This window comes from Bison bison, unplaced genomic scaffold (genome assembly GCF_000754665.1).
Source record: "Bison bison bison isolate TAMUID 2011002044 unplaced genomic scaffold, Bison_UMD1.0 scf7180017864190, whole genome shotgun sequence".
NCBI lineage: Eukaryota > Metazoa > Chordata > Mammalia > Artiodactyla > Bovidae > Bison > Bison bison.
In genome coordinates this window covers 2,641,773-2,667,211 of record NW_011494762.1, presented here as the reverse complement: position 1 = coordinate 2,667,211, position 25,439 = coordinate 2,641,773, and the positions used below count along the sequence as shown (strand labels likewise).

The window sequence follows — 25,439 nt, the reverse complement described above, 5'->3', positions numbered from 1 at the left end:
CCCCCAGGAGTTTGTAAGAAACTATCAACTGTGTTTGCTTAGAGCAGAGGCTCAGCGGCTGGTTTTGAAAGCACCGGGCAGAACCTTTACCTCCACGGTCAGAGTCGAGCCCCCAGACTTAAAGGGGGTGGCGTGTGTCTGGAATCATTTCCCAGCCTTAATAGGAAACGCTGTCCTTCCCAGGCATCAGATTAGTGCTCCTCTGTGACCCCAGCACGCCAGTAACTCCAAGCCGCTGAGATGATGCTCACCTTTGGGAAAAGAATGCTCTAATCTTGAGCGTGTTCCGATGGCTGCAAGAAATCCTCTCCCCCCGCCGCCCGAGTTGCATGTCCTTGGCCTTTTTTCTTGTTTGCTTTTGTGGTCTGGGCACACTGCTCCTCTCCTGCCTGGGTGAGGGAGCAGCGCAGAGCCTGTGGGGCTCCCCACCTCACATCCTCATCTGGATACAGGCTTTTTCAACCCCCAGTCCTTCACAGGTAGGAAGCACATCACAACTCATTAGTAATTTACTGCTACAGTAATTTTTATAATTACTGCCAGGAGGCCTCATTAAATTTGATCTAATGAATAAATATTGTATTTTTCAACGTGATTACCAGAACAGCTTAAGCTGAGTGCCATAAACAATTATTTTCCTCACTACTCAGGATGTTGGTGACTATTGATTTTTATTTCATAAAGAATTTACTGTAGTAATACTAATATAAATTTATGACTTTGAGAATAGGCAACATCCCTTGTGTCAATTCAGAAGCAACAAACAGTCCCAGAAACAGCCAAAGCGAGAGGCTGGGAGTCAGAAGAAAAGAATGGAATAGAGGTCTGCTGAGTGTGGCTAGCTGGGGAAGGACAAGGTAGAAACGGTTTGATGCTGCTGACTTCCAATTGTGAACCGAGATCAAGGAACCCACATGTCATCAATTCCTGACATGTAAGTCTGGAGCTCCCAGGCTGAACAATATTGCTGGCAGCTGATTTTCATATTTTATAAGATCGAGTCAATAAATTCTGCTCAGTTACATATTTCCAAAGTAAGACATGAAAACCAGGCTCTAACGAGGAAAGATTCACACCAAACCCCTTGTTCACTTATGCTGCCTTAGTGCCATTGAATATCTTGTGCTCCCCCTCTTTTATTCTGGTTTCCAATGTCAGGTGATGGAATTTCACATCTTAACTAGTGGGATGGATATTCCCCTCCATCTTCTGCTTTTTATCCCACTGGATACCCCAGCCTCTTCGTACCTAAGCTACTGGAAAGCACTGGGACTCTCTGTCAGTTTTCTTTCTCTTCCAGTAGCTGAAGCACCAGCTGGCTGCGCCAGGGCACCCTCACTTGTCCTGAGTACTCAGCGCTTTCACCAGACCTCTCTTCCACCCCAGGGCGGTCATCCTCAACCCTGGCTGCACATTAGAATCAGGGGGAGGAGCTTTAAAAACATGCTTGTACCCAGGTCTTGCCCCAGAGATTCTGACTGAACTGGTCTGGGGTAGGGCTTGGCTATAACTCTTCTTGTTTGAACACACCGGATGATTCTAACACAGGGCCAGGTTCTAAAACCACTGCCCTGGAAGGTAAATAGATGAAGGCAGGGGGCAGAGTGAGCTAGGAGCCAGAGCTTCCCGCCCCGTGGCTAGTTGTTATAGGCGGAACTATGTCTTCCTCAAATTCACATGTTGACATTCTAACCCCCAGTACCTCAGAATATGACTGTAATTGAGTAGAGGGCTTTTCAAGAGGTAATTAAGGTAAAATGAGGTCATACGTGTGGGTTCTGCCCTTATAAGAAGGGGAGATTAGGACACAGGTGAGCAAAGGCAAAGACCATGTGAAGATAAAGGGAGAAGATGGCACCTACAAGCCAAGGAAAGAGGCTTCAGAAGGAACCCACGCTGCCAACACCATGATCTTGGATTCCTAGCCTCCCACATTGTGAGAAATACATTTCTACTGTTTAAAGCACCCAGTCTGTGGTGCTTTGTTATGGCAGCCCTAGCCAACTAATACAGCAGCCTTCACAGATCATGGAGCCTAGTGACTACAAACAAAGACTCTGGAGGAGAAACGAGTCTCAAACCCAAGGTCCGTCATTTACCAGATGTACAGTGTCTTGATGTTCTGGTTATCTATTGCTGTGTATCGAATGACCTCAAAGCTTAGTGGCATAAAACAACTGTTTTTTGTCACATTCATCAACTTTGTGGGTCAGGAATTTAGACAGGGCATTAAGGGGCAATTTGTCTCTGTTCTACACTGTCCAGAGCCCCAGCTGGTTGGCTAAGAGTGACTCATGGGCTGGAGCCGAGCATCATCTGAGGGCTTGTTTTCTCACATGTCTGGATATAATGCCAGCTCTTGTACTAGTTGGGCCCTCCAGTTGACGCTGTTAGCCAGAAAACCTACATGTGGCTTCCTCATGGAGCATGGGTTTCCTTAAGACATTGTGGTAAGAATCCACGGGGATCTGTAGATTGCATTTACAGATTATTTACAAAATGATTTGTAGTACAGTCGTTTTGGACACGGGAGGTGGGGAGGGGAGGAGAGGGTGAGATGTATAGAGAGAGTAACAAGAAAACTTACAATACCATATGTAAAATAGATAGCCAATGGGAATTTGCTAAACAATGGGAATTTGTTTGACTCAGGGAAGTCAAACAAGAGCTCCAGGTGGGATGGGGAGGGAGATGGGAGGCAAGTTTGGGAAGGGCAGGATAAGGGTGTACCTATGGCTAATTCTTATTGACGTATGACAGAAAACCACAAAATACTGTAAAGCAATTATCCTTCAATTAAAAAAATGAAAGGAAAAAAAAAAAGAATCCATGGGGAGAAAGACAGTAAGAAGCATTCTACCTTTATAAAGACAGGCTTGTAAGTCACGCAGCAGCAGTGTTTCCACAGCATTCTACTCATTAAGTCAGCCACAGAGACTTACCCTGGCTTAAGGAGTAAGGAAATACTCCAAGGCAATGGAGTTCTGGGAAAGCAGGGTTCTGGAAAAGCAGGTGGGACCAGAAATACTACTGTGACCATGTTTTGGAAAATGCAATCTGCCACACTGGGACAAGTTTCTTACCTCTCTGAATATCCGTTTCCCTACCTTTAAACTAGAACTATGTGAACTAACTCATTTGGCTGTGGTAAGGATTAAAATGGCAACATTACAGCAGAGTGCCTGGCACATGTAAGTGCTTACAAAATTCTAGTTGCTTCTAACATCTGGGGCCAATATGCTTATTCTGGTCAGGTCTTGAGGGATGATGAGGATGTGGGGAAAATGGAGTCAAGAGATCAACAGATAGTGTAACAGAGCATAGAGGAAAGGGCCGGTGAGGACATGGGGAGAAGGCAGCTATCTGCCACCCAAGGAGAGAAGCCTCAGATCTTGCTAGCACACTAGCCTTGTACTTCTAGTTTCCAGAACTTCAAGAAATAAATCTATTGTTTAAGCCAAAAAAAAAAAAAAGAGAGAGAGAAATATCGGGAAAATATTGAGATATGGAGGTTATCCTTCAAAAGTTGTAAAAATTGCAGTTAAAGTAGGACTGGGGTTCTGGAGAAGTGGAGAAAGACATTGCTGCTTTTCATTAGGAATCCTTCAGAAATATTTGATTTTTTAAAAAAAAGGCATGTGTAATGCTTTAATTTTTTAAAAAAACAGTGTGTGTGTGTGTGGGTACTTCCCTGGCAGTCCAGTACTTAAGACCCTGTGCTGCCATTGGAGGGGTCACAGGTTCTATCCCCGGTCAGGAAACTAAGATCCTGCAAGGCTTCTGGCATGGCCAAAAAAAAAAAACAGCCCATGAAGACATGCCCAAAGTGGTTGTCCCTATTATAAATAAATGTAAAGAAATTATTCTTTTTTATAGTGATTAAATTGATGTTTCCTAACAGTGAGTTGCTATTACAGAATTTAGACATTTTTAAAACGGAAGGACAAAAATTATATGCAGAGTATGATCTTAGCAACATTAACAATACTTAAGTTCAACACCCATGTAATCCAATTCTTACCTGTGGTTACCTGTGAGTGGCTGGATGTGGATGATTTAAATTATGAAATTTCAGTTTTATATAAAAGTAATTTAAAAAATAAGAATAAATTTAAAATATGATGAATATAAGCTTATTGCCCGTATCTCCCTCTTTTCTCCATCTCAACATATCAGTCAGCATTTTAAAATGTAGTATTAGCCATGGTTAGCATTTTTACAATATTTATTTATTTGGCTGCTCTGAGTCTTAGTTGTGGCACACGGGATCTTTAGAGGCAGCATGTGGGATTTAGTTCCCTGACCAGTGATCCATGCCACTAGGCCATAAGGGAAGTCCCTCCATGGTTAATTAAAGAGCAAAACTTCTTGGTAACAAGACAGTATTGAAATTCTTATATCAAAATGGATGAGACTAAGGAGGTATTAATATCCTTCAGCAGGTATTAATATCCTTAGAGGTATTAATATCCTCTAAGTCTTTTTATTCTTAGAAAAACTGTAGGTCTGACTGTTAAACCCAAAGAACAAGCATAAGTTCCAAGGATGCACGGGTGAGAAAAGTTCCCTTAAAAACAATAGTAAGCTTCAATATACAAAAATGAGTTGTATTTCTATATATAAGTGATAATCTGAAAATGAAATTAAGAAAATAATTTAAATTTCAATAGCATCAAAAAGAGTAAATTAATTGGGAATAAATTGAACCAGGGAGATGCAAGACTCAGAAACTACACTAGAAACTATAAAACATTGTTGAAAGAAATTAAAGTATACCTAAATAAATGGAAAGACATCCCATGTTCATGGATTGGAACACTTAATTTTGTTAACATGGCAATACTCCCTAAATCAGCTTACAGACTCAATGTAATTCTTATAAAAATTCCAACTTCCAATTTTGCAGAAATGGATAAACTGATACTAAAACTCACATGAAATTGCAAAGGGCCCAATATAATCAAAACAATCTTGAAAAAGAAAGTTGGAGGAAAATGTTCCAATTTCACAACTTACAGCAAAACTGTAGTAATCAAACAATGTTGTTGTGGTATAAGGACAGACATAAAGATGAAGGGAATAGAAATAAGAGCCCAGAAATAAACCCATTCATATCTGGTTAACAGATTTTCAACGAGGGTGCTGAAATCCAGTGGGGAAAAAATGTCTTTTCGACAAATGGTGCTTGGACAACTGGCTATCCACATGCAACAGATTGAAACTGGACCCTTACCTCACACACATACAAAAATTAACTCAAAATGGATCACAGACGTAAAAATTAAAAAATGTCAAACTCCTAGAAGAAAAACATAGGTATAGATCTTCATGATGCTGAATTTAGCAATGGATTCCTTTTTTTTAAATTTTATTTTTGGCAGTGGTGGTTTTTTGTTGCTATGCGCGCTTTTCTCTAGTTGAAGACAGGGGGTTACTCTCTGGATGCAGCGTGCAGCCTTCCCGTTGCAGTGGTTTCTCTTGTTGCAGAGCGCAGGCTTCAGTAGCTGTGGCTCATGGGCTCTAGAGCACAAGCTCAATAGTCGTGGCACAGGGGGCTTCACTGCTCCCGTGGCACAGTGATCTTCCTATGATCCAGGGATCTTCCTGGATCAAGGACACAACCCGTGTCTCCTGCATTGACAGGCAGATTCTTTATCACTGAGCCATCAGGAAAGCCCAGCAATGGATTCTTAGATATAACATCAAAAACACAAGAAACAAAAGGAAAAAATCAATACAATGGACCCCTTGAAAAGGAGAACTTTAGTGCACCAAAGAGTCCAATCAAGCAAGTGAAAAAGATAGTCTGGCAGTTACTCAATCAAAGAATTATTACTCTACGGCCTAGCAATTCCAGTCCTAGGTTGAAACTGAATGTTGAAACAAAATCTTGCAAATGAATGTTCATAGCAGCACTACTCACAAGAGACAAAAGTGAATACAATCAAAATACTCATCCACTGATTGAGAAAATTGTGGCATAACCATAAAATGGAATATAAGTAGGCCACAAAAAGAAATAAAGTACTGATAACTACTGCACGGATGAGCCTTGAAAACATGCTAAGTGAAAAAAATTAGACACAAAAAGTCACATACTGTATATTCCCAAACATCCAAAACAGGCAAATCCAGGAGACAGAAAGCAGTTCCTATCACTACAGATGGTGACTGCAGCCATGAAATTAAAAGACGCTTACTCCTTGGAAGGAAAGTTATGACCAACCTAGATAGCATATTCAAAAGCAGAGACATTAGTTTGCCAACAAAGGTTCATCTAGTCAAGACTATGGTTTTTCCTGTGGTCATGTATGCATGTGAGAGTTGGACTGTGAAGAAGGCTGAGCGCTGAAGAATTGATGCTTTTGAACTGTGGTGTTGGAGAAGACTCTTAAGAGTCCTTGGACTGCAAGGAGATCCAACCAGTCCATTCTGAAGGAGATCAGCCCTGGGATTTCTTTGGAAGGAATGATGCTGAAGCTGAAACTCCAGTACTTTGGCCACCTCATGTGAAGAGTTGACTCATTGGAAAAGACTCTGATGCTGGGAAGGATTGGGGGCAGGAGGAGAAGGGGACGACAGAGGATGAGATGGCTGGATGGCATCACTGACTCGATGGACATGAGTCTCAGTGAACTCTGGGAGTTGGTGATGGACAGGGAGGCCTGGCGTGCTGCAATTCATGGGGTCGCAAAGAGTCGGACACGACTGAGCGACTGATCTGATCTGATCTGATCTGATGGACTGAGGAGGACAGAGAAAACGGGGAGTGACTGTTTTGGTGATTGGTTTCTTCTGTGGGAGTTGATGAGTGTTCTGGTAATGGTTGTACACCACCATGAATGTGCTGGAAGCCACAGAATTGTCCATTTTTTAAAATTAATTTTATTTTTGGCTATGCAGTGTCTTCCTTGCTGCTCGTGGGTTTTTTCCTAGTTTCCGCCAAGTGGGGGCTACTCTCTCGTTGCTATACGTGGACTTCTCATGGTGGTTTCTCTTGTTGCGGAGCACAGGCTTTAGCGCACACAGGCCTCAGTGGTTACCACTGAGGTAACAAAGGCTTATCTTTGTTGTGGTGCAAAGGCTTATCTGTCCCTTGGCATCTCTGCAGACCAGGGATGGAACCCGTGTCCCCTGCACTGGCAGCTGGATTCTTGACCACTGGACCAGCAGGGAAATCCAGAACTGTACATTTTTCAATCTTTTTAAATATAGGAAAAAAGCAAATATTAAGCCTTGAGGGCATGCAGCCCAGACCATCCTCCAGCTTCTAGTCCATTTGTCCAGTTTCATTAGATTTCTAAAATGTCAGCTGACTTCCCTTCCCTGCTCTTGAAGAATGACTTGGAGGGAGGTTCGAGGCGGGGGCTCGGGCGCCAGCTCTGTGGTTCCCCCAAGTCCCGGAGGTTGTCACAGTTTGTGGCGGCTGGTGGGAGGCCATTGCCCCTCACCACCCCCACCTGCCCATCCACGGACTGGCCTTTCCAAAGACTCCGGGCGTAGGGAGGCCACCCACTCCCACCACCATTTCTCTCCTATTAGTGATTCCACATTTTAAAACTGGAGATTCTGCCATTTTGTAAAAAAGAAACAAATGGACTCTCACCCGCTACAAGGCACCATGGCCATTTTACTCGGGAAAGCTATTATGAGTTGTTTTTCTTTTTTTCCAAAGGTGGGACAGTACTTCCTCCCCCATGTCAGAGGGTGCAGCCAGGAAGGAATGGTAAGAACCATTACTATGAATGAGCAGCCTTGCTTCCAGGCTGTTCTTGCACTAGGGAAAGGGGTCACAGCATAGTTTCAGTGTTAAGATGTGTAAAAAAGATGTAAAAAAAACCTCAAAATTTTTTTGAAGTGGGAAGAAAACATTCAAGCCTTTTAACTCCACTGTATTAGGCAAACTGATACAGCTCAGAAATTTTCCTTTATACCAACTGTCAATGCCAGAATTTTGTATTCTGTTTTGTAAGGATTTCATAAAAGTCATAAAAACTGAAAAAACAAAAATGCTAAACACTAGGCAAGCTTGATATTAGGTTGTTTCTAAAACCTAGTTTTCTGGTAAAGCAAACTAAGTTGAAATCAAACCTCTCTCTTACCAGGGCCTGTCAGCTCTCTCCAATACTTTAGAAATCCCACATGTCACTTTGCTGAAATCAATTAATAGAGTTCTTGGTGCCTGCCCTGATCATCCTTTTCTCCCCCTCCCCAACACTGAAAAAGAAGATAAGTAGAATCTATCTCCATAATTTTACTTAGTCATTTAGTTCAGTAGCATCTTTTTATCATGATTTACAAAAATCTGACTGGCAATGAGAATTGGAAGAATCATTTGCATAAAGGAATTTTATTTACATATTTTTCCTCCTAAAGCACTAGGTTACTCAAAATGGTCATGTCTTAAAATTTAGGCAAGCTCCTGTGGTAATTATTACTTTTTAAAAAGCCATACTGGGTAGTCTTCAACAAGTGACAGTTTTTGTTGCTTAGGTGCTAAGTTGGGTCTGACTCTTTTGCAATCACCTTGCTCCTCTGTCCATGGGATTTCCCAGACAAGAGTACTGGAGTCAGTTGCCATGTCCTTCCCCAGGGTATCTTTTCCACCCAGGGACTGAACCCACACCTCCTACATTGGCAGGCAGATTCTTTACCGTCTGAGCCACCAGGGAAACCCCTGAAAGACATTTACAGCTATTCATTTTAGAAGACATACTTGAGGACTAGTCTATTAAAGAATGTATAATCAAATAAAAGTAAAAATGAAATATTGAAAAAAAAAAAAAAAGAAATATTGGTTCCTGCTGATATGACTTGCCTACCAAGCTCAATGTGAGAAGAGAGAATTTGAGTATTTTAGCACAAGCTCACAGAACAGTATGTCCTTCAGTGTTGGAGTAGTAGAGGAAACCACTTTCTGCAACATCTTTTTCTCTGAAACTTCATGGCTTAAGTTCCATGTTCATGTATGTGAGCATATTTCAGAATTCTATGACTCTCTCCCATACATATTAAGTAAAAAAGATTTTTAAAAAGTATATAGTGAGTTGGATACTATAATTTATCTGAGAAGGCAAAAAGAGTAGATATGTATACATATTTGTTTATAGTTCTAAAAATCTGAGTGTAAGTCATAAAAAAGTGTAAGATGTTAATTTAGAGAGGGAGAGAAGGATCAGGGTGGAAGGACAGAAATAAAATCTAGACTTCACTAAAAACACCTTATTTTGTAAGCTTGACTTTGGAAATATTTAACTGTTTTACATCATTAGAAGACAAAATTAAATCCTAATTTTTTAAAAAGCTGTCTTTAAAAACAAAAGCAAAATAACACAAGTAAACTTAATAACCATATAGAGTTTAAAATGACTTTAAAAACAGTACCAAAGAACTTACAATAAGGATGAAAAGAGAAAAATCTTTAACTGTTTTCAGTAACAATATCTAAGTAGTAATATTGGTACTATTGTTCTGAAACCATGTTTATGTATAGTGACACTAATATATTTAATTGCTATAATTTGTTTATATATGACCTCATTTACATAAGTTGTGTGTATATGTAATATAGATAGATACAAAAGAAATGTGTTATGAAAACAAAATACAATGGAGGAATGGCTGACTGTAGGTTTGAGGTAGAAAATGTACAGGGTGAGCCTGGAACATTCTGTCTTACTAGAAAACAAAGGGAATTATAAAGACCCCTGGGGTCACATCAGAAGGATGCAGGGGCCTACGTGACAGCTCTCTCAATGGCCCAAATTGGGCATCAATGAGAATAACAACTGCTATGAATTGAAACACTCAAATATCTGAAAACTCCAAGAGTTCAAATGATACTTAAACAAGTAAACAAGAAAACCCTTGTTAGGCACCATTAGAAGATACCTGAGAGCTAATTTTGGTTCTGAAAACTGGTTAAAAAAAAATCAAGTTCTTAATACATCTGTTATGTAAAAACTGTACCTAGTATAAATAAATAGTTGAGGGGAAATTCCCAGTTGATTAATGAAGAGAGAATTTACAGAAAATGTTTGTCAGTGGCTATTAACAGTACAAAAAGGGAGACAACAGGACAGTATGTCTTCTGATGTCAGTTCACAAAATAAAGTACTGTTGCTGCATCCGATCCTGATCAAGCTTCTAGACATAACAGAAAAGACAGAGGAACACGCTAAATGACACTATCGGGTTGCAGTTAGTAAAATGTGGAAACTCTGCAGGAAAAAATGACTTTTATCAACAAATAAACAGCAAGGGGAATAAAGGGAGGGGAAACCTAATAATTAAGAGACTTTAAATAAGCATTAGGAGTCCTGAATTCAAATAAGTCAATTGTATAAATGGAAGGTGAGGCATAGGATAGTGAAAATTTGAAAAATGATTGGATATTTGATATTAAGGAACTCTAACTTTATTTAGGTGTAATAATATTTTATTATGGTTCTACAAGTCTTTTAGAAATGCTTTTAGAAATACTGAAGTATGTATGCATGTCATATGCCTGGGTTTTTCTTCACAATAATTCAATGGACTGGAGGGAGCAAGATGAAACAGGATGGACCACTGCTGAAGCCAGTATCTTCTCTCTTACAGTAAGCTTTTAATGTCCATGAACTCAATTTTTGCCACCCCAAAATTTCCCCAAATGGATACCATTTAGAGCTACTATATGTAAAATTATCTTTTTGTAGCTCATTAACAGCTCAATACAAATTCTTTATTTAGTTGAATAGCAGTATTCTTTCAAGTTAGTACAATGAACTAAATTGTATTTTCCCACAGAAAAACACATTATTAGAAATACATGATTTTTAATGAATTGACCATTACAGCTTCATAAAAAGCTAAGCATTGTATCACAAAGAAAGGTTACACCTCATAGGGGTTAATGCTGGGATTAACAAATGTTAGGACCTATCCATTATTTCTCCTCCACCATGACTTTAGTTCTTTCTGCTCAAATCTCAGGAACTTTCCCATCCAGGAACCTCAACTCATTTGATAAATATTCAGTAAGCTTTTCTTTTTTCTTGGCTGTGTGGCTTGTGGGATCTCAGTTCCCCGACCAGGAATTGTACCTAGGCCATGGCAGTAAAAACCCAGAATCTTAACCACGAGGGAACTCCCTTAGTAACCACTTGCTGAACCCAGACTACATGAGTATTTGGATCAGTGTTCTTGCTCCCAATGACTTCATTCTTACCAGAGAAAATGAAATAAACGTGTAACTATGGGTGGCTGGTATTACCTGTTAAGATCAACATATGTAGCCTTATCTATCACATATGTAACCCAGTCTATCAGAAGCCCTCAGAACAGTGTTTGGCTCGATTATCTAAAATCTTCTCAGGCTACAAGAGCAGGCACGGCTCTTCAGTTTTCTTAAGTTACTTAACCTTGCTGAGTCTCATCTCCAAAATGCCTAACATACATCCTGTACTGAGCACTGTGTCTGGTACTTAGGAGGTGCTGAACTAACTCTAGTATCTCTTCTTTGTCAAATATTTATAATGTTGGATTGAGCACTGCTGCAATCCTGGGTTACCAGCAGGTACTTTCATCTGATAATAAGCACTTCCAACAAACTTTCAAGGCACAGAATTATGTTTTAAAAAGTTTCCTATGTGGCTAGCTATGCCCATCTGCAATCCTTCAGGCCGCCTCCCCATTTTGGCATCTAACAAAGTAGCTTGCCTCTTCTCTCCTCACCCTTGAGCGACACACCCAAGTTCACCCAGAACTGTGTGCTACAATATAGGTCTACAGACTAGCCCCACACTCTCCAAAATTCTCAATTTCCTACCTTTCTTTGTCTTTGTAACTAAGAGGCTGTACTATGCCAACCCTAATGTGAAGAATGAGGTACTAGGACTTCCCTGGCAGTCCAGTGGTTAAGACTTCTTTCACACTTCCAATGCAGGGGACCTGGGTTTGCCCTCTGGTCGGGGAACTAAGATCCCATATGCTGCTCGGCATGGCCCCCCAAATTTTTTTTAATTTTTAAATTAAAAAATAAAAGAATGGGATATGAGAACTTTTGAACCATACTTTTTCTGTCTTTTGATTCTCTCAGTCCTAGAACAGGCCTCAAGGTACAGGGAGTCTAAAATAAATATCCAGGTATTGTGAAATTGCTGTTGGTTCTTGTGTTGGCAAAGGGCCAAGGGAAAGAAAACATCATTGTAAAACTTCACGGGTCCCTACTTTCTATCTGTCGATGTAGCTATCTTAGCTGATTCTGATTCACAGCTATTAATCATATCTGATTCACAGCTATTAATCACATCACCAAATCAGGTCCTGTTCAAAAGAGCTAGCCCTTTGTCATCAGAAACTTAAGCCAAAAGGGGGGAGGTGGGTCTTGAAAAGGCAGAAATGGTCTTTTGTTTAAATAGGAAAGAAACATTAGGACTTGGTGCAGTAAGATTGAGTATCAAAGATTTTAAAAAAGTAGACAAGCTAAAACAAAACGTTTTATTATTAAAATAAAAAAACTTTGTATAAAAGCGTAACAGATCAAAAGCTCTATTTACATTTATTGATTCAAGGTCCAATTATGCACCAAACACTGAACCGAACCGGCAGAGCTACAGGCTGCAGATGCAAAGCAAAATGCACACACACACACTCTGAGTCTACCTCTACGAAAGGTTTGATTCATGCCGAAACAGGGCCAGGGAGAGACAACACACGACTCTGCCCAGAAACTAAACTGGCAGAGATGGTAAGTTCGCAAACTGGTGACAGTCACCCTTCTCCAAAAAAGGCACTTCTCAGTTATAAAAGTGCTTCAAACCTGAACATGAATCCTCTATGCCTGGCTTATAATTTCAAGAAAGCAAAAACTGCAAAGGATTGTAGCTGAGTTTATGTATCAATTTTCCATGCAAAATAACCAAGAATTTATTTGAAACACCTGATGTTATGAACTGACATAAACTTGGCAAACTCAATTATCCTGAGGTTTTATTCCATGAATTCAAAGATTGGCCTACTCCTGAAGCCTCCCCATCTCAATTTCCTAGGATGGCTTTTCTACAATGATTTCAAGCTTAGTACTGTCCTCGAACCTTCATATTGTGACTGTGTGGGCCAGATGCACATGGCAGAGGAAATACAAGCAAAATACATGAAATATTATCCTCAGAAGCCTCCACAGTCACATGCTCTACTTGCCAACAATCACCTAATTTTTCCACACGGTCTTACAACTTTTGTGCCATGATTCTGCTAAAAAGGTTGACAAACACTATATCAGACCCAGTGTTTACATGTGAGCAAGTTACAGGGATAGTCTCTGAAATTGGATAGAGGTAGTTAATACTACTACTGTGTTTCTAAGTGCTTGGTTTTATGCGTGGATTCCAGGGCTATTTTCAACGCCAATTAAATCCAACATGCTTTCATAAAACTTCATTCAAAAAGGATTCCCAAACTAAATGATGGAGGAGAATCACTGGAAATAAGAGGACGGCATGGGGCAAGGGGTGGGCAGAAAAGCAAAGGAGAAACTGCAGGAGGGCAGAGTACAGCTGGCACTACACTTCTGTGATGCCCAGACACACGTGCACATTTAATGGGAACAACTTGATTTGCCTCTAAGACAGACTGAGCCTCAGAATTCTTAACCCGGGTTTCAATCACATGACAAAACTGAAGACTTTAACAAGGAAGATTTGCGAAGTGGAAGGCAGGTAGTGGATCTTCCAATTATTATCCTTGCATTTCAAACTCCTGTTTTAGACTGAAAGAGAAGAGGGAACACGTCAGGATATGGTTTTTGGCCTAAGAATTCTCTTATGAAAACTCTAATTCCAAAAGACACACGCACTCCAATGCTCATAGAAGCACTATTTACAATAGCCAAGACATAGAAACAACCTAAGTGTCCATTGACGGATGAATGGATAAAGCAGATGTGGTGCATATATACAGTGAAATACTACTCAGTCATAAGAAAGAATGAATGAAATAATGCGATTTGGATGGACCAGTTGGACAGACCTAGAGATTACCATACTAAATTAGACAAAGACGAGTATCATATGATATCACTTATATGTGGAATCAAAAATATGACACAAATAAAAACTTATTTACAAAAAAGAAACAGACTCACAGATCTAGAAAACAAACATGGTTACTAGAGGGGAAGGGAGTTGCGGGGAGGATAAATCAGAAGTTTGGGATTAGCAGTTACAAACTACTATATATAAAATAAATAACCAACAAGGTCCACTGTATAGCACAGGAAACTATAGTCAATGGTTTGTAACAAACTGTAATGGAAAAAATACAAAAAAGAATATATTAACATGTAACTGAATCACTTTGCTGGATACCTGAAACTAATACAACATTGTAAATTAACCATACTTCTATTTTTAAAAAGTTACAAATAATAATCTTCTGAGAGCCTCATTCACTCCTTTAAAAATGTTTCTGTTGAATTGTAACATGCATCTTAAGTGCACAGCTTAAATTTTACACGAGGGCCCACAGGGTCACCACCGCCCAGAGGAAGGTTTGCACTGCTCCCTGACACCCCACGTGCCTCTCCTGCTTTCCATGCGATTGCTATCCTGACTGCCACCTTCTCTTTAGGAAGCTAACAAAAATGAACAGGGGCAGGGTGTTTGGGAGAGAATGGACACACGTATATGTACGGCTTAGTCCCTTCACTGTTCACCTAACACAACCACAACATTGTTAATCAGCTATACCCCAATACAAAATAGAGTTCAAAGTTTGAGGAAAAAAAATACGAAAAGTGCTTAAAATAAGTTTCTCAGATAACTTGAAAAAAAAAAAAATGTAAGGAAAAAAAAATTAAGATTGGGGTGCAGAAGAGAGAAAAACCAGCCCTACCTTTTCAAGTAAGCATGCACGTTCCCAAAGCCATGGTACTTGGCTAAGTACACGAGCACCCCAGTCGCACATCGCCCATCTCGCTGCCGACAGAAGCTGCAGTTGCAGATCCCGCGACACGGTGGGCAGTGCCAGTTCTGAAGGAGAAGCGTGAAAAGGCACCATTAAGTCAAACCTTACCACCCCTTACTTATCTACTCCTGTTTAACCTCTAAGGTGGGTGTCATCAATTGCATTCAGATCTTTTTTATTACTATTAAAAAAACAAAAACATAATGTGGTTAATGGATCACATTCCCTTGGGAAATCCCACAGAAAAAGTCACACAACCATTACTAGTATGGGGACTACAGAACAGACTTCCCCTGAATGGCCAGGTCCCGAGCACTCCACAAGCGCTCACAATTATCCAGTACCTACACTATGAATTCATCTGCCTTTCAACACCAAGAGCTCAATCTCTTTCTGCCTCTATCAGCTCACAGCTGACCTTGGAGCCTAAAGGACGACCTCTTCAAGGCACTTACTGGGTCAAGCAGAGCATCCTTGACTTCTTCACCATAACGGTTTCGAAGGCAGGGACCACAGAATTGGCCTCGAACACCCCAGCACTCTGGGTTTCTGCAGTTTGTCTTGGTATCGATAGTTTTCTGGCGGCACTGATGACAAGTTGACCCCTGCAAATAAGAAGAAAAACAGAAACACTACTCTTTGTAGAGAAAATCTTAAAAGAATGTCATTCTCTGTGAATCCCCGGGCAGCCTGATGGTTAGGACTCTGTGCTTTTACTGCTGAGGACAAGCCACACAACCAAGAAAAAAAAGAAAGATAAATTTGACTACAAAAAATATTAAAATAAAAAAAAAAGAATGTCCTTTTTTGTGGGTAGTCTGATCTTTTCTCTTTGAATCCTACCTCACATCTATATACACACGTATACGCCAGGCCATGAAGAGTATTGAGCATGGTGATTCCATTCAACTGGCAGATGCAACAGTTAATGCTATCAAAACTATCTCAAGAAAAGATATGCAAAAGAAAGCTTGCCCAAATCTTGTTTGTCTTTAGCACACCACCATATCCTCGGCAGAGAAGGCAACGGCACCCCACTCCAGTACTCTTGCCTGGTGAATCCCATGGTAGGCTGCAGTCCATGGGGTCGCTAGGAGTCCGACACGACTGAACAACTTCACTTTCACTTTTCACTTTCATGCACTGGAGAAGGAAATGACAACCTCCAGTATTCTTGCCTGGGGGATCCCAGGGACGGAGGAGCCTGGTGGGCTGCCGTCTATGGGGGTCGCACAGAGTCAGACATGACTGAAGCGACTTAGCAGCAGCAGCATATTCTCAGCACCTATCTATGTAGGCACACATTAACAGCTACTTATGTTGAATGAAATGAATTTCTAAATTGAGAAAAGACTTAATGCTACTGAAGATTTACCTAAGCAACTACTACTACTGCAACTAACCAGGCTAAATCCCAAGGATGCTACAAAATTCTCTTATCTTACATGAGAAAAATACCCAGGCACACATCCCATGCACTAAAATGTCTCTCACAGACGGGGACATCTACAGACATTATTTAGAGGCTCTGACCAATGAACGGTTATAGATCTTCTCTCGGGAGTTGTTGCAGATGTTCTCCAACTCTTCCTCCGTGATTTCGTCCACCGGGCGAACAACATGGGGAAGGGTCATGGGTCCGGGGCGACGACTTCGGGGCATGTCATCTTCCTGCATAACGAGAATCAAGGAACAGCGTCCTTCCTGGCTCGCTTTCCCAGCTCTGCCTCTTAGATCCTCGCTTTGTCACTCCTTCACAGAGAACTCAACCTGGAAATCAGTCTTGGAACTTATGGAGAAAGGGGATTTACTAAGGATCACAGAACAACATCACTGAAAAATAATTAAGAAAAGCCCAAGAAAACTTTTTAATTCTCTTGCCTGCTACCAACAGCCATCAAAACAAGCTGATGTGACCTTAACCATTGTGGACGGTTTGAGAAGGCCATTTAATACAGATCCTTGGGGACTTCCCTGGTGGTCCAGTGGCTGGGACTCCACATTCCCAATGCAGGGGGCCCAGGTTCAGTCCCGGGTCAGGGAACTAGGTCCCACATGCTGCACCTCAGAGTTTGCCTGCCACAGTCAAATTAATTAATTTTTTAAGTTAAAAATATACATGGATCGTTGGTGTTGAAATTGTATGTGCTCCCATCCTGTGTCCATGATCCCTGGACCCACAGAAGATGGCAAACAGAGGAGCAGACACAGAAGCAGAGAACTCACATTCATGTAGCCGACCATGGACTTCCTCTTCCTCACCAACATGTACTTGTCTTCCTCTTCCTCCTCCTCCTCCTCCTCCTCTGTGGGCAGGGTGCTGAGTGACCCAAGGACCCGGGATCTAGACCTTGTGAGTGGACGAGCTCTCCGCTCAGGGTTTCTCCTGCAGGCAACACCTGGAAATGTGCGCCTCCTGGGGGTCTTTGGACGCTGAAAACACAGAGGATGGACTCACTTACTCCAAAATGACAAGTGGCAGCTTCTTCTGAGGCAGGTTTTCCCATAAGTAAAAGGAATGCTCCACTTGCCATTTCCCTTCGTCCTTTCTGTAATGCATGGGAAATGAGCCCAGAAATAATACAGCCATTGAAATTCAGCTTCTGTAACACCAAGCCCAGTTTCTCTCAAACTCAGGGATGACCTATTTATTCTTGACTTGATAAAGATGTAAGAAAAAAATCTTGTTTTCTTAAAAAAAAAAAAAAACCTTTTCTACAATATCTCTTAAGTAGCACAAGCTTAGCTCCTCAGAATACAATCATATATATTAGGCCATGACTTGGTTAAGAAATTGTTTTTTCTTTTTTTCTCATTCTCAGATTTTAAAAAGATAGATTACCGTGCCAGGTAGAAATGTTCCAAGGGCTGGAGTTACAGAAAAAACAACTTGCAATTTTTCTTCCCTATCTCTGAGGGGCTTAGTTTATTTGGGTGGGAGGGAGAGAAATAACCAATCAAAAGGCATTTGAGGAACTACTCTGACAATTCAGTGCTTAAGACTCCATGTTTCCACTGCAGGAAGTGTGGGTTCAATCCCTCGTGGGAGAACTAGGATCTCACATGATACGCAGTGTGGCCAAAAAAAAAAGGGGGTGATTTGAGCCCTGCAGGTGCTTGGCATGGGGTAGAGGGCCCACACCTGGCCTGGGGTGCAAGGAAGAGATCCCAGAGATCTTTTAGAAGACTTCCTCTATCACCTCTGTCTACAAGATCACACAAAATAACAAAATCAGACTTTAAACTATCACAACACCTCAGACTACCCCAAACACCATTCCACAAACAAATATTTGTACTTACTGAACTGGGGCCCGGCAGGGAACGCCTTCCAGGGAAGGAGCCAGGGAAGCTTTCTAATTCTGACATGAGTTTTGCAAGCTAGAAAAGGAGGAAATTAAACAGAAATTATTGGTTTACAGTAACTGCTGTAAACAAGCAAATTCTAGAAATCACAACAGCACAACTCAGAGTTTGTTTCTCCTGTACATTTCCCAAAACTTTCACAGATTGAAAGAAAAGTTAGAAAGGGAAAGAAATACATGTTAAATCATATGCGATGACGTTTTCAGAGCTACGTGGAAAATAGTTCTTAGGACACATAAGCAACAAGTGGCTTAGAGAAATGCTGGGAAGGGTCATCAGTTCTGACACCTTCAAAGTCAGATACCTACCATTGCTTTGTTTTGCTTTATATTTAAAGCCCTTTTCTCCAAGAAATTCATGCCACTTTCATCTTCCGAGTCAGAATTGGAATCGGTCACAGAATTCTCTGGGGGTTCAGGAGGCACTGTCCTTTTGTTGGCTGCTCCCCTGGTGCTTCGAGGGGGAAACTTCATGGCCACGCGGAGAGGTCCAGACCGCGTGCATTGACTGCGGGTCCGACAGCCCTCCCGGTTGGCCTGCAGCCTCTGGTCAATGAGAACAAGTGAGGCGTTAATGACTTGCTGACTGTCACAAAGTCTGAAAGAGTGTGACTACACAATGCCTTTGGAACAAAAGACACTTGCAAATACATTTGCATTGAACACTTTAATTGTCAAGTTTAACTGACGGCTCTGAGTAACAAAATCAGGAATTACTAATAAACGCAACAACCTGAGGGCCAATTAACTAGGAGCTTTCCTGGGACACACTGTACTACACCACAGTCACAGCCTCTAGTACAGTGGTTCTGAGTCATTTTTTAAACTGTGAAAAATCCCAGCTTCTTTTTCCACTTCTTTAAAAAATAGAATCTCCATGTATTTTAAAAGAATTTCCCTAGAGACAAATATATGTTCTCTCATGATGTCCATACTTATGGTAGTATTAAACTATATTAAAGATGTCTCAATGCTCTACTTTTTTAAAAACTGTAGCAAAATATACATAAAATTTACCCCTTTAACCATTTGTTTTAATTTTTATTGGAGTATAGTTAATTTACAATGTTGTTACTCTTCAACCATTCTTAAGTGTACAGTTGAGTGACATTAAATACACTCCGTGTTTTGCAACTATCACCACCATCCATCTCCAGAAATTTTTTAAAACTCTATATTCATTAAACAATTACTCCCCATTCACCTCCCCCAGAACTCCTGGCAAGCATCATTCTACTTTCTGTCTCTATGAATCTGACTGCCTCTCTTGAAATCTCAAGGACAGAAGAGCCTGGCAGGCTACAGGCCATGGGGTCCCAAGAGTCAGACATAACTTAGCAACTAAACATTAACAACTCTCCAATACATTTTGTGTAAGCATAAAATTTTTTAAATTTCAGATTCCAAAAGTAATGTTTGCATCATTTAAAATGTATTAAAGTTGGCCACCGGGGCAAATCAGAATCATGAGATATCACTTCCCACCTACTAGCAGAGCCAAATAAACAAGTATGGCAAGGATGTGGAAAAACCAGAATCTGCAAACACTGGGAGAAGTGTAAAACGGAGCAGCCACTTTGGAACAGTCTGGCAGTTCCTCAAAAGGTTAAACATAGAGACTGTATGACTCAACAATTCTACTCTTAGGTATGTACTCAGGTGTGCATATCCACACAAATATTGCACATGAACGTTCACAGCAGCATCATTCATAATAGCCAAAAGGTGCCAATAACTCAAACATCCATCAACTGATGAATGGATACATAAAAGGTGATAGGGTCTGAATATTTACAGCTGAGTATTATTCAGCAATAAAAAGATACAAAGTAATGGCACATGAAAGAACCTCAAGAACATCATGCTAAGTGAAAGAAGCCAGTCACAAAAGACCACGTATTGTTTGGTTCCATTTATATGAAATGCCTAGAACAGGCAAACCTAGGAGAGAAAATAGATTGGTGGTTGCCAGGAACTGAGGGTGCTGGGAAAGGATGCAAAGTGACTGCTGATGGGAACAGGGTTTCTTTTGGGGGTGATGAAAACATTCTGAAATTGACTGTGGTGATTGTTGAAAACAAACTAACAAAAAAGAGAGAAGTAAAAAATACCACCCATAAAATCCCAAAATGGAAGACCCGTTTTTTAACATTTCAACAACCTCATTGCTTTTTATAACCTTTATGTTATTTTTAGTGTGCAGACTGAGAGAACATAAAATGACAAAAAAACTTTCACAAATCCTTAAGCCTTTTAATCGATTGGCATTTTCTCAGTCGCAACAAACAGCATCTACAAAGAACTGAAACACTGCCCAGAAATGATTCAGGCTGTAGACAATGTTTGAGTCATACCCAGATTCACAGAGCAGTGCTGCCAATAACTCCAATACGCACTGATTCAGATCAACATCACCTCTTAAGAGAAAATATTACATTATCATGAAGTTAGGTCATGATAAAATACTCCCTGGCCAAATGTTCTCACTTATGTCAGCGCCGTGCAACTGTGGTCCCAGGCAGTGGACCCGTGTCAGACCACAATGAGCTGAAGAGCATGCACCCGAAACATATTTCCTTTATCGAGAAAGTGTTGCTAAGAGGAAAACATGTGCAGAAGTAAACAGCATGCTCAGATAAGAGTGGGACTGAGGCGCATCCCTGGCAGCAGCATCCTGAGCAGGACAATAGAGGTTAAAGGTAAGACAGCAGGCGTAAGAAAAGCCAACAAAAGAGCAACAGCGGAAGCAAGCAGGGCCCTAATTGTCATTACCTGCACTCAAGCTCCTGCATGCGAGTTATCACAGGCTTTCCAGATGCAGGTATAGATCCACTATGGGAATCAACTTTTACTGAAGTCTCTATGTCAGGCCCTGGGCTGGGCACTTAAATGTGACTGGAGCTCATCTTGAGGACATATCTGCTTCCTCTGATTGGGCTTGATTTCTGTAGCCACAGAAATCTGCACGCTGGCCAATTGTTTCTTACAAGTTTCTAAGATTTTCAGAGACTACAAAAATCCTCAAGCCTTACTATTAGAACTACATTAGCAAAAAACTGCTTTAAGACATGAAGAAAATACTCTTAAAACTTTTCTTAAAAGATCAACGAAACCTTCTGGCATGACTAAAATGAAAATCATACGGAAAAAAGATTTTTAAGCAAGTATGTCATGCCTCTAAATGTATCTTATTGCCTGATATTGGTGAAATTCTCAAACTCACCATTCCATCCTGTATCTCACTCTCTGAGAAACCGCAAAACGATTCATCATCAGAGTCGGCATGAAAAATACTGGCCAGTTCGTTAGTGACATCTGGCCTTGGTTTCTGTAAAAATCCACAATGGTCTAACACATCTTGCACCTCACTTTCTGAAAAGCCGCAGAAAGATTCATTATCAGAGTCCTCATAAAAAACATTTGCCAGTTCTTCACTGATATCTGACCTGAATTTAGGTTTCTGTAAAATAAATAAATAAATGTGGTTGTGCATTTTTTTTTTCTTTTTGAAGAACCAATTTTCCGTAAACCGTGCAGAGAGCAAATCACATTTACAAGTGCACTACAAGAGAATAGCTTTTGTTACAAAGAAAAATGGTTCAGAGGTTTACAAATGATTTCTGAGTTGTTATGGCAAATCATCAGGCATGTTAGGTTAGGCGACATTTCAAAAGGATAGAATAAGTAGCTAATCTACCTCCAACAATTACTACCTAGAACCACAGCAAAAAGTGAAATGAAATTACAGTGCATACTGTATTTTCGTAACAGCTGTATAGAAATGTAGGCAAAAAGCAAGCAGTTTTAATCACGCACAAAGCATTTGGGGCATTTTGAGCACTGCAGACTCCATTCTGTTTATTCTCAGGCAGCACTTACTGTGTTTGCAAAATTATCAGAAGCAAAGCTGTCACAACTGTCATCAGAGGATGACGGGGTTTCCATGGAAATCAACTTCACATATCTGAATTTCTTGAAGTTCTTCTTTGCTCTGCAATCCTTTTGCTGCAAACGGAAATGGCCATACTATTAAATGGGATGCTTGCTGCAGAATCTAAAGAAAGGTATCATTTTTGAGTTGAGTAGGTTCAAACAGCGCAGAGGAGGTATGTCCATTTCTTATACCCTACAAAGAAAAAGGAGGCTTTGCAATTGCTACAAAATTTTCCAAAATCAGGTAAAATCCTAAAAAGAGATCCCTTTGAGGGAACATTGGTATCAATTTATTCAAATACCTGTGGAATTACCCTTTAACCCACCTTAAAAACTCCCAAACTCTTAACATTATACTGAGCTCCCAAGGCATTAAATGCTAAACTGCTAAAATCTGCCCTTAAAAAAAAAAAAGAAAGAAATTAGACTGTACTTCAAAAATACAAAATGGTAGAGTGACTTCTTTCCCTCAGCCAAAATCAAGCTAATGAGGTCTTTCTAAGTAAGCTTTGGGCTCTGTACTGTGATGCTAATTTCTCAAACCTCGAACACTGGGCAGCACCTCTACTTCAAGAGGGCAGGCTTTCAAACAGGCCTTGTGCCAATCAGGAGGGGAACAGTGATTTCTGCACAAGTCTTTACAAATCAAATATATCAACCCAGTGAACAAATGTACAAGAACCAAGTTAAAGGTCAAACAGTCCTCCAAACCCAGGTAGAATGCCCAATTCCACTTCAGGGCTCTATTAGGCTGGCCACTCAGCTCTTTCTGTAGTTCCATTGCTACACAAGTCTTGAGTTTTTATAAGCCCTTTTATTAGACACATATGACCTATGGATATGAAAATGCTTCTTTCCTTCATAAACAATGAATTGCCTGGCACCAATCATCAGAATATGCAACTGACATCTACTTCATGTAAAAAAGATAGTAGTTTCTACCATTTCTTCATATTTCATAAGAGATTTCCTAAATGTTGTGCAGTCGCTAAGTCGTGTCCAACTCTTTGCAACCCCATCAAATGCAGCACTCCAGGCTTCCCTGTTCTTCACTACCTCCCAGAGTTTTGCTCAAACTCATCATGTCCATTGAGTCAGTGATGTAATCTGTCTCATCCTCTACCGCGCCCTTCTCCTCCTCTAGCCTGGAATCTTTCCCACAATCAGTCTTTTCCAGTGAGTTGGCTCTGCACCAGGTGGCCAAAGTACTGGAGCTTCACTATCAGTCTTTCCAATGAATATTCATTACTGTTGTATTACTTCCTATATTTTTAATATCTGAAATATGGCCATGGAATAACATTAGTGACTCCATACACTGAAAAGTTTAAGAAGGCAAGTTCTGCTACGGGTCCCACAAAATAATGCCAAGACGTGAGGTGTAGGGGGAATATCTTTCTGATCTTTCTACACCTAACGTTACACATTTCTCTTGCAAATAAAATTATTTTCATGATGGTGGAACCCAACCACCCAGTCAGTGCTTCTCAACAGACTCCATTCAATCATCTTAGGAAGTTTTAGTCTTGTCCTTTATCATGAAAATGTGGTAATAGGTAGAGGTACTACCTATTAACGGAGGTCTCAGAAACTTCCTATTTTCCAGATGAACAAATTAAAGGTACCAGGTATGTGAAATAAGATTGCCCAAGATCACAGGGCTGGAAGGAATCCGCAGTCTCCTAAAACAGCTGTGCTCCTCACACTGCTGCAGGAATTATCACCATTTCCGGTGGAGCTGCGGGTGGGGGTTCAATCCCTGGGGCAAAAAGATCCCCTAGAGGAGGGCGTGGCAACCCACTCCAGTATTCTTGCCTGGAGAATCCATGGACAGAGGAGCCTGGTGGGCTACAGTCCATAGGGTCGCAAAGAGACGGACAGGACTGAAGCGACTTAGCAGGCACGCCCGCCAGCAATCATCAATCTACCTGCCTGCAGTCAGAGGCACAAGACCGCCTCAAGGGAAGTATTCTATTGGAAGCTCTCAGGGAAATACTTGCTGGGCGTTAACAAGTCAGCGCATGCGAAGTTAGTTAACAGGCAAATGTATGCTTGGAGAATAAGACAGAAAGAAGCAATACAAATGGTCATGGATTTTCCTGGCAGGTAGGTAATAACAAATGCCATTCAACAGATTTTTTTTTTTTTTTTGTGCCAGGCACTAAGCAATTCCTTGCAACAAAGGTGGAAACTGAGGCGTAGAGTGGTGAAACAGATTATTCAAGTCCCATGATGGCTCAAATTTGAACCCAGGGATGTCAGATTCCAGGTCCTGCTACATGTGGTTTTCTTCATCCTGAAAGCCAATGCCAAGGTCCATTCGGGAAGAGGTATCTCTGAAACTACGCCCCCAACACGCCCTCTCCAACCCACTCCCGGAGTACCCCAGCCCCTCACGTGGGCCCCTTACCCCTGCTATTTATTTTAAGCTTGTCATTTTCTTCCTCTTCACCCAACCCCCCACCCTCTAACCTCTCCTGGGGCAGACCCTCCGTTCCGGTTTCCGTTAGCGTAAACAGTAACGTTCCATGTTCCATTCAGGGCTCCGTCCTGTTGCTGCAAGAAAGGCTGGGGGTGGGGAAGGGAATGGGAAACGAGCAAATGGTCGGCAAACCGATAAGACCACCATTGCACTAATCACCTCCTGTGACCGTAAGTGCCCCCTCAAGTGTGCGCAACCCAAGTTCTAAAGAGAGCGGTTTTCAAGACCTTTAAACTCCCAACCCATCAACTCTCAGCAGTTAGATGCGCCTGCCAGCACGGCCAAGAGGAAAATAAGCAGGAAGCTAGCGCAAGGGTCCCAAGTGCGCCCGGGAGAATGCGTTACTAGACATTCATCCTCCCCGGGCTGTGCCTGGGAAAGGTCCGGGAGGCTGCAGGGCAGCACCCTACTCCACGTCCCGCTCCCCTCCGCGCCCCGCGGGCAGAGTTCGGACCAGCAGACACAATGGGGGACCGGTCCGCCCCTGCTGCCCGCAGCACACGTGTGCCTCGGACGCACGTGGCCTTGAGCTCCTCCAGGCTGCCAAGCATCCTGCAAACCTCACAACTCTCTGACCGCCCGCGCGCCGGGTGTCACGCCCGCTGGACACAGTCCCTAGTCTCTAAAATACCCCCAAGTGCACAAAATCTGGGGCTTGCCTAAACGGGTGCCGCCCAGGACTGCCACCCGTTGATAAGGGCACTCCGCCGGCG

The 25,439-nt window shown here is 41.4% G+C and overlaps 1 protein-coding gene across 2 annotated transcripts; it reads right to left on the bottom strand.

Moving 5' to 3' along the window:
- Positions 1-12,466: 12,466 nt before the first annotated feature.
- CDCA7 (cell division cycle associated 7) lies at positions 12,467-25,433 on the bottom strand. 2 transcript variants are annotated; one of them, XM_010843842.1, is made up of 9 exons: positions 24,717-25,433; positions 22,191-22,316; positions 18,621-18,857; positions 18,250-18,327; positions 17,173-17,379; positions 16,480-16,617; positions 15,402-15,551; positions 14,875-15,011; positions 12,467-13,750 (listed from the first exon to the last, which is right to left on the bottom strand). In XM_010843842.1, the coding sequence occupies exons 2-9, from the start codon at positions 22,254-22,256 to the stop codon at positions 13,720-13,722; spliced, it is 1,044 nt and encodes a 347-aa protein (XP_010842144.1). In that variant the 5' UTR covers positions 22,257-22,316; positions 24,717-25,433; the 3' UTR covers positions 12,467-13,719. The 2 variants fall into 2 exon arrangements, with proteins under 2 accessions (XP_010842144.1, XP_010842143.1); XM_010843841.1 differs by lacking the exon at positions 24,717-25,433 and having other exon boundaries at positions 22,191-24,008.
- Between the last annotated feature and the right edge of the window lie 6 nt (positions 25,434-25,439).

Coding starts and splice junctions, on each gene's coding strand:
- CDCA7 (XM_010843842.1), bottom strand. CDS start 22,256: ATGGAAACCCCGTCATCCTCTGATGACAGTTGTGACAGCTTTGCTTCT. Junction 17,380..18,249: donor CCCTGCCGGGCCCCAGTTCA/GTAAGTACAAAT, acceptor CTGTGTTTTCAG/CGTCCAAAGACCCCCAGGAG. Junction 16,618..17,172: donor CCATGGTCGGCTACATGAAT/GTGAGTTCTCTG, acceptor CTCGTTATGCAG/GAAGATGACATGCCCCGAAG.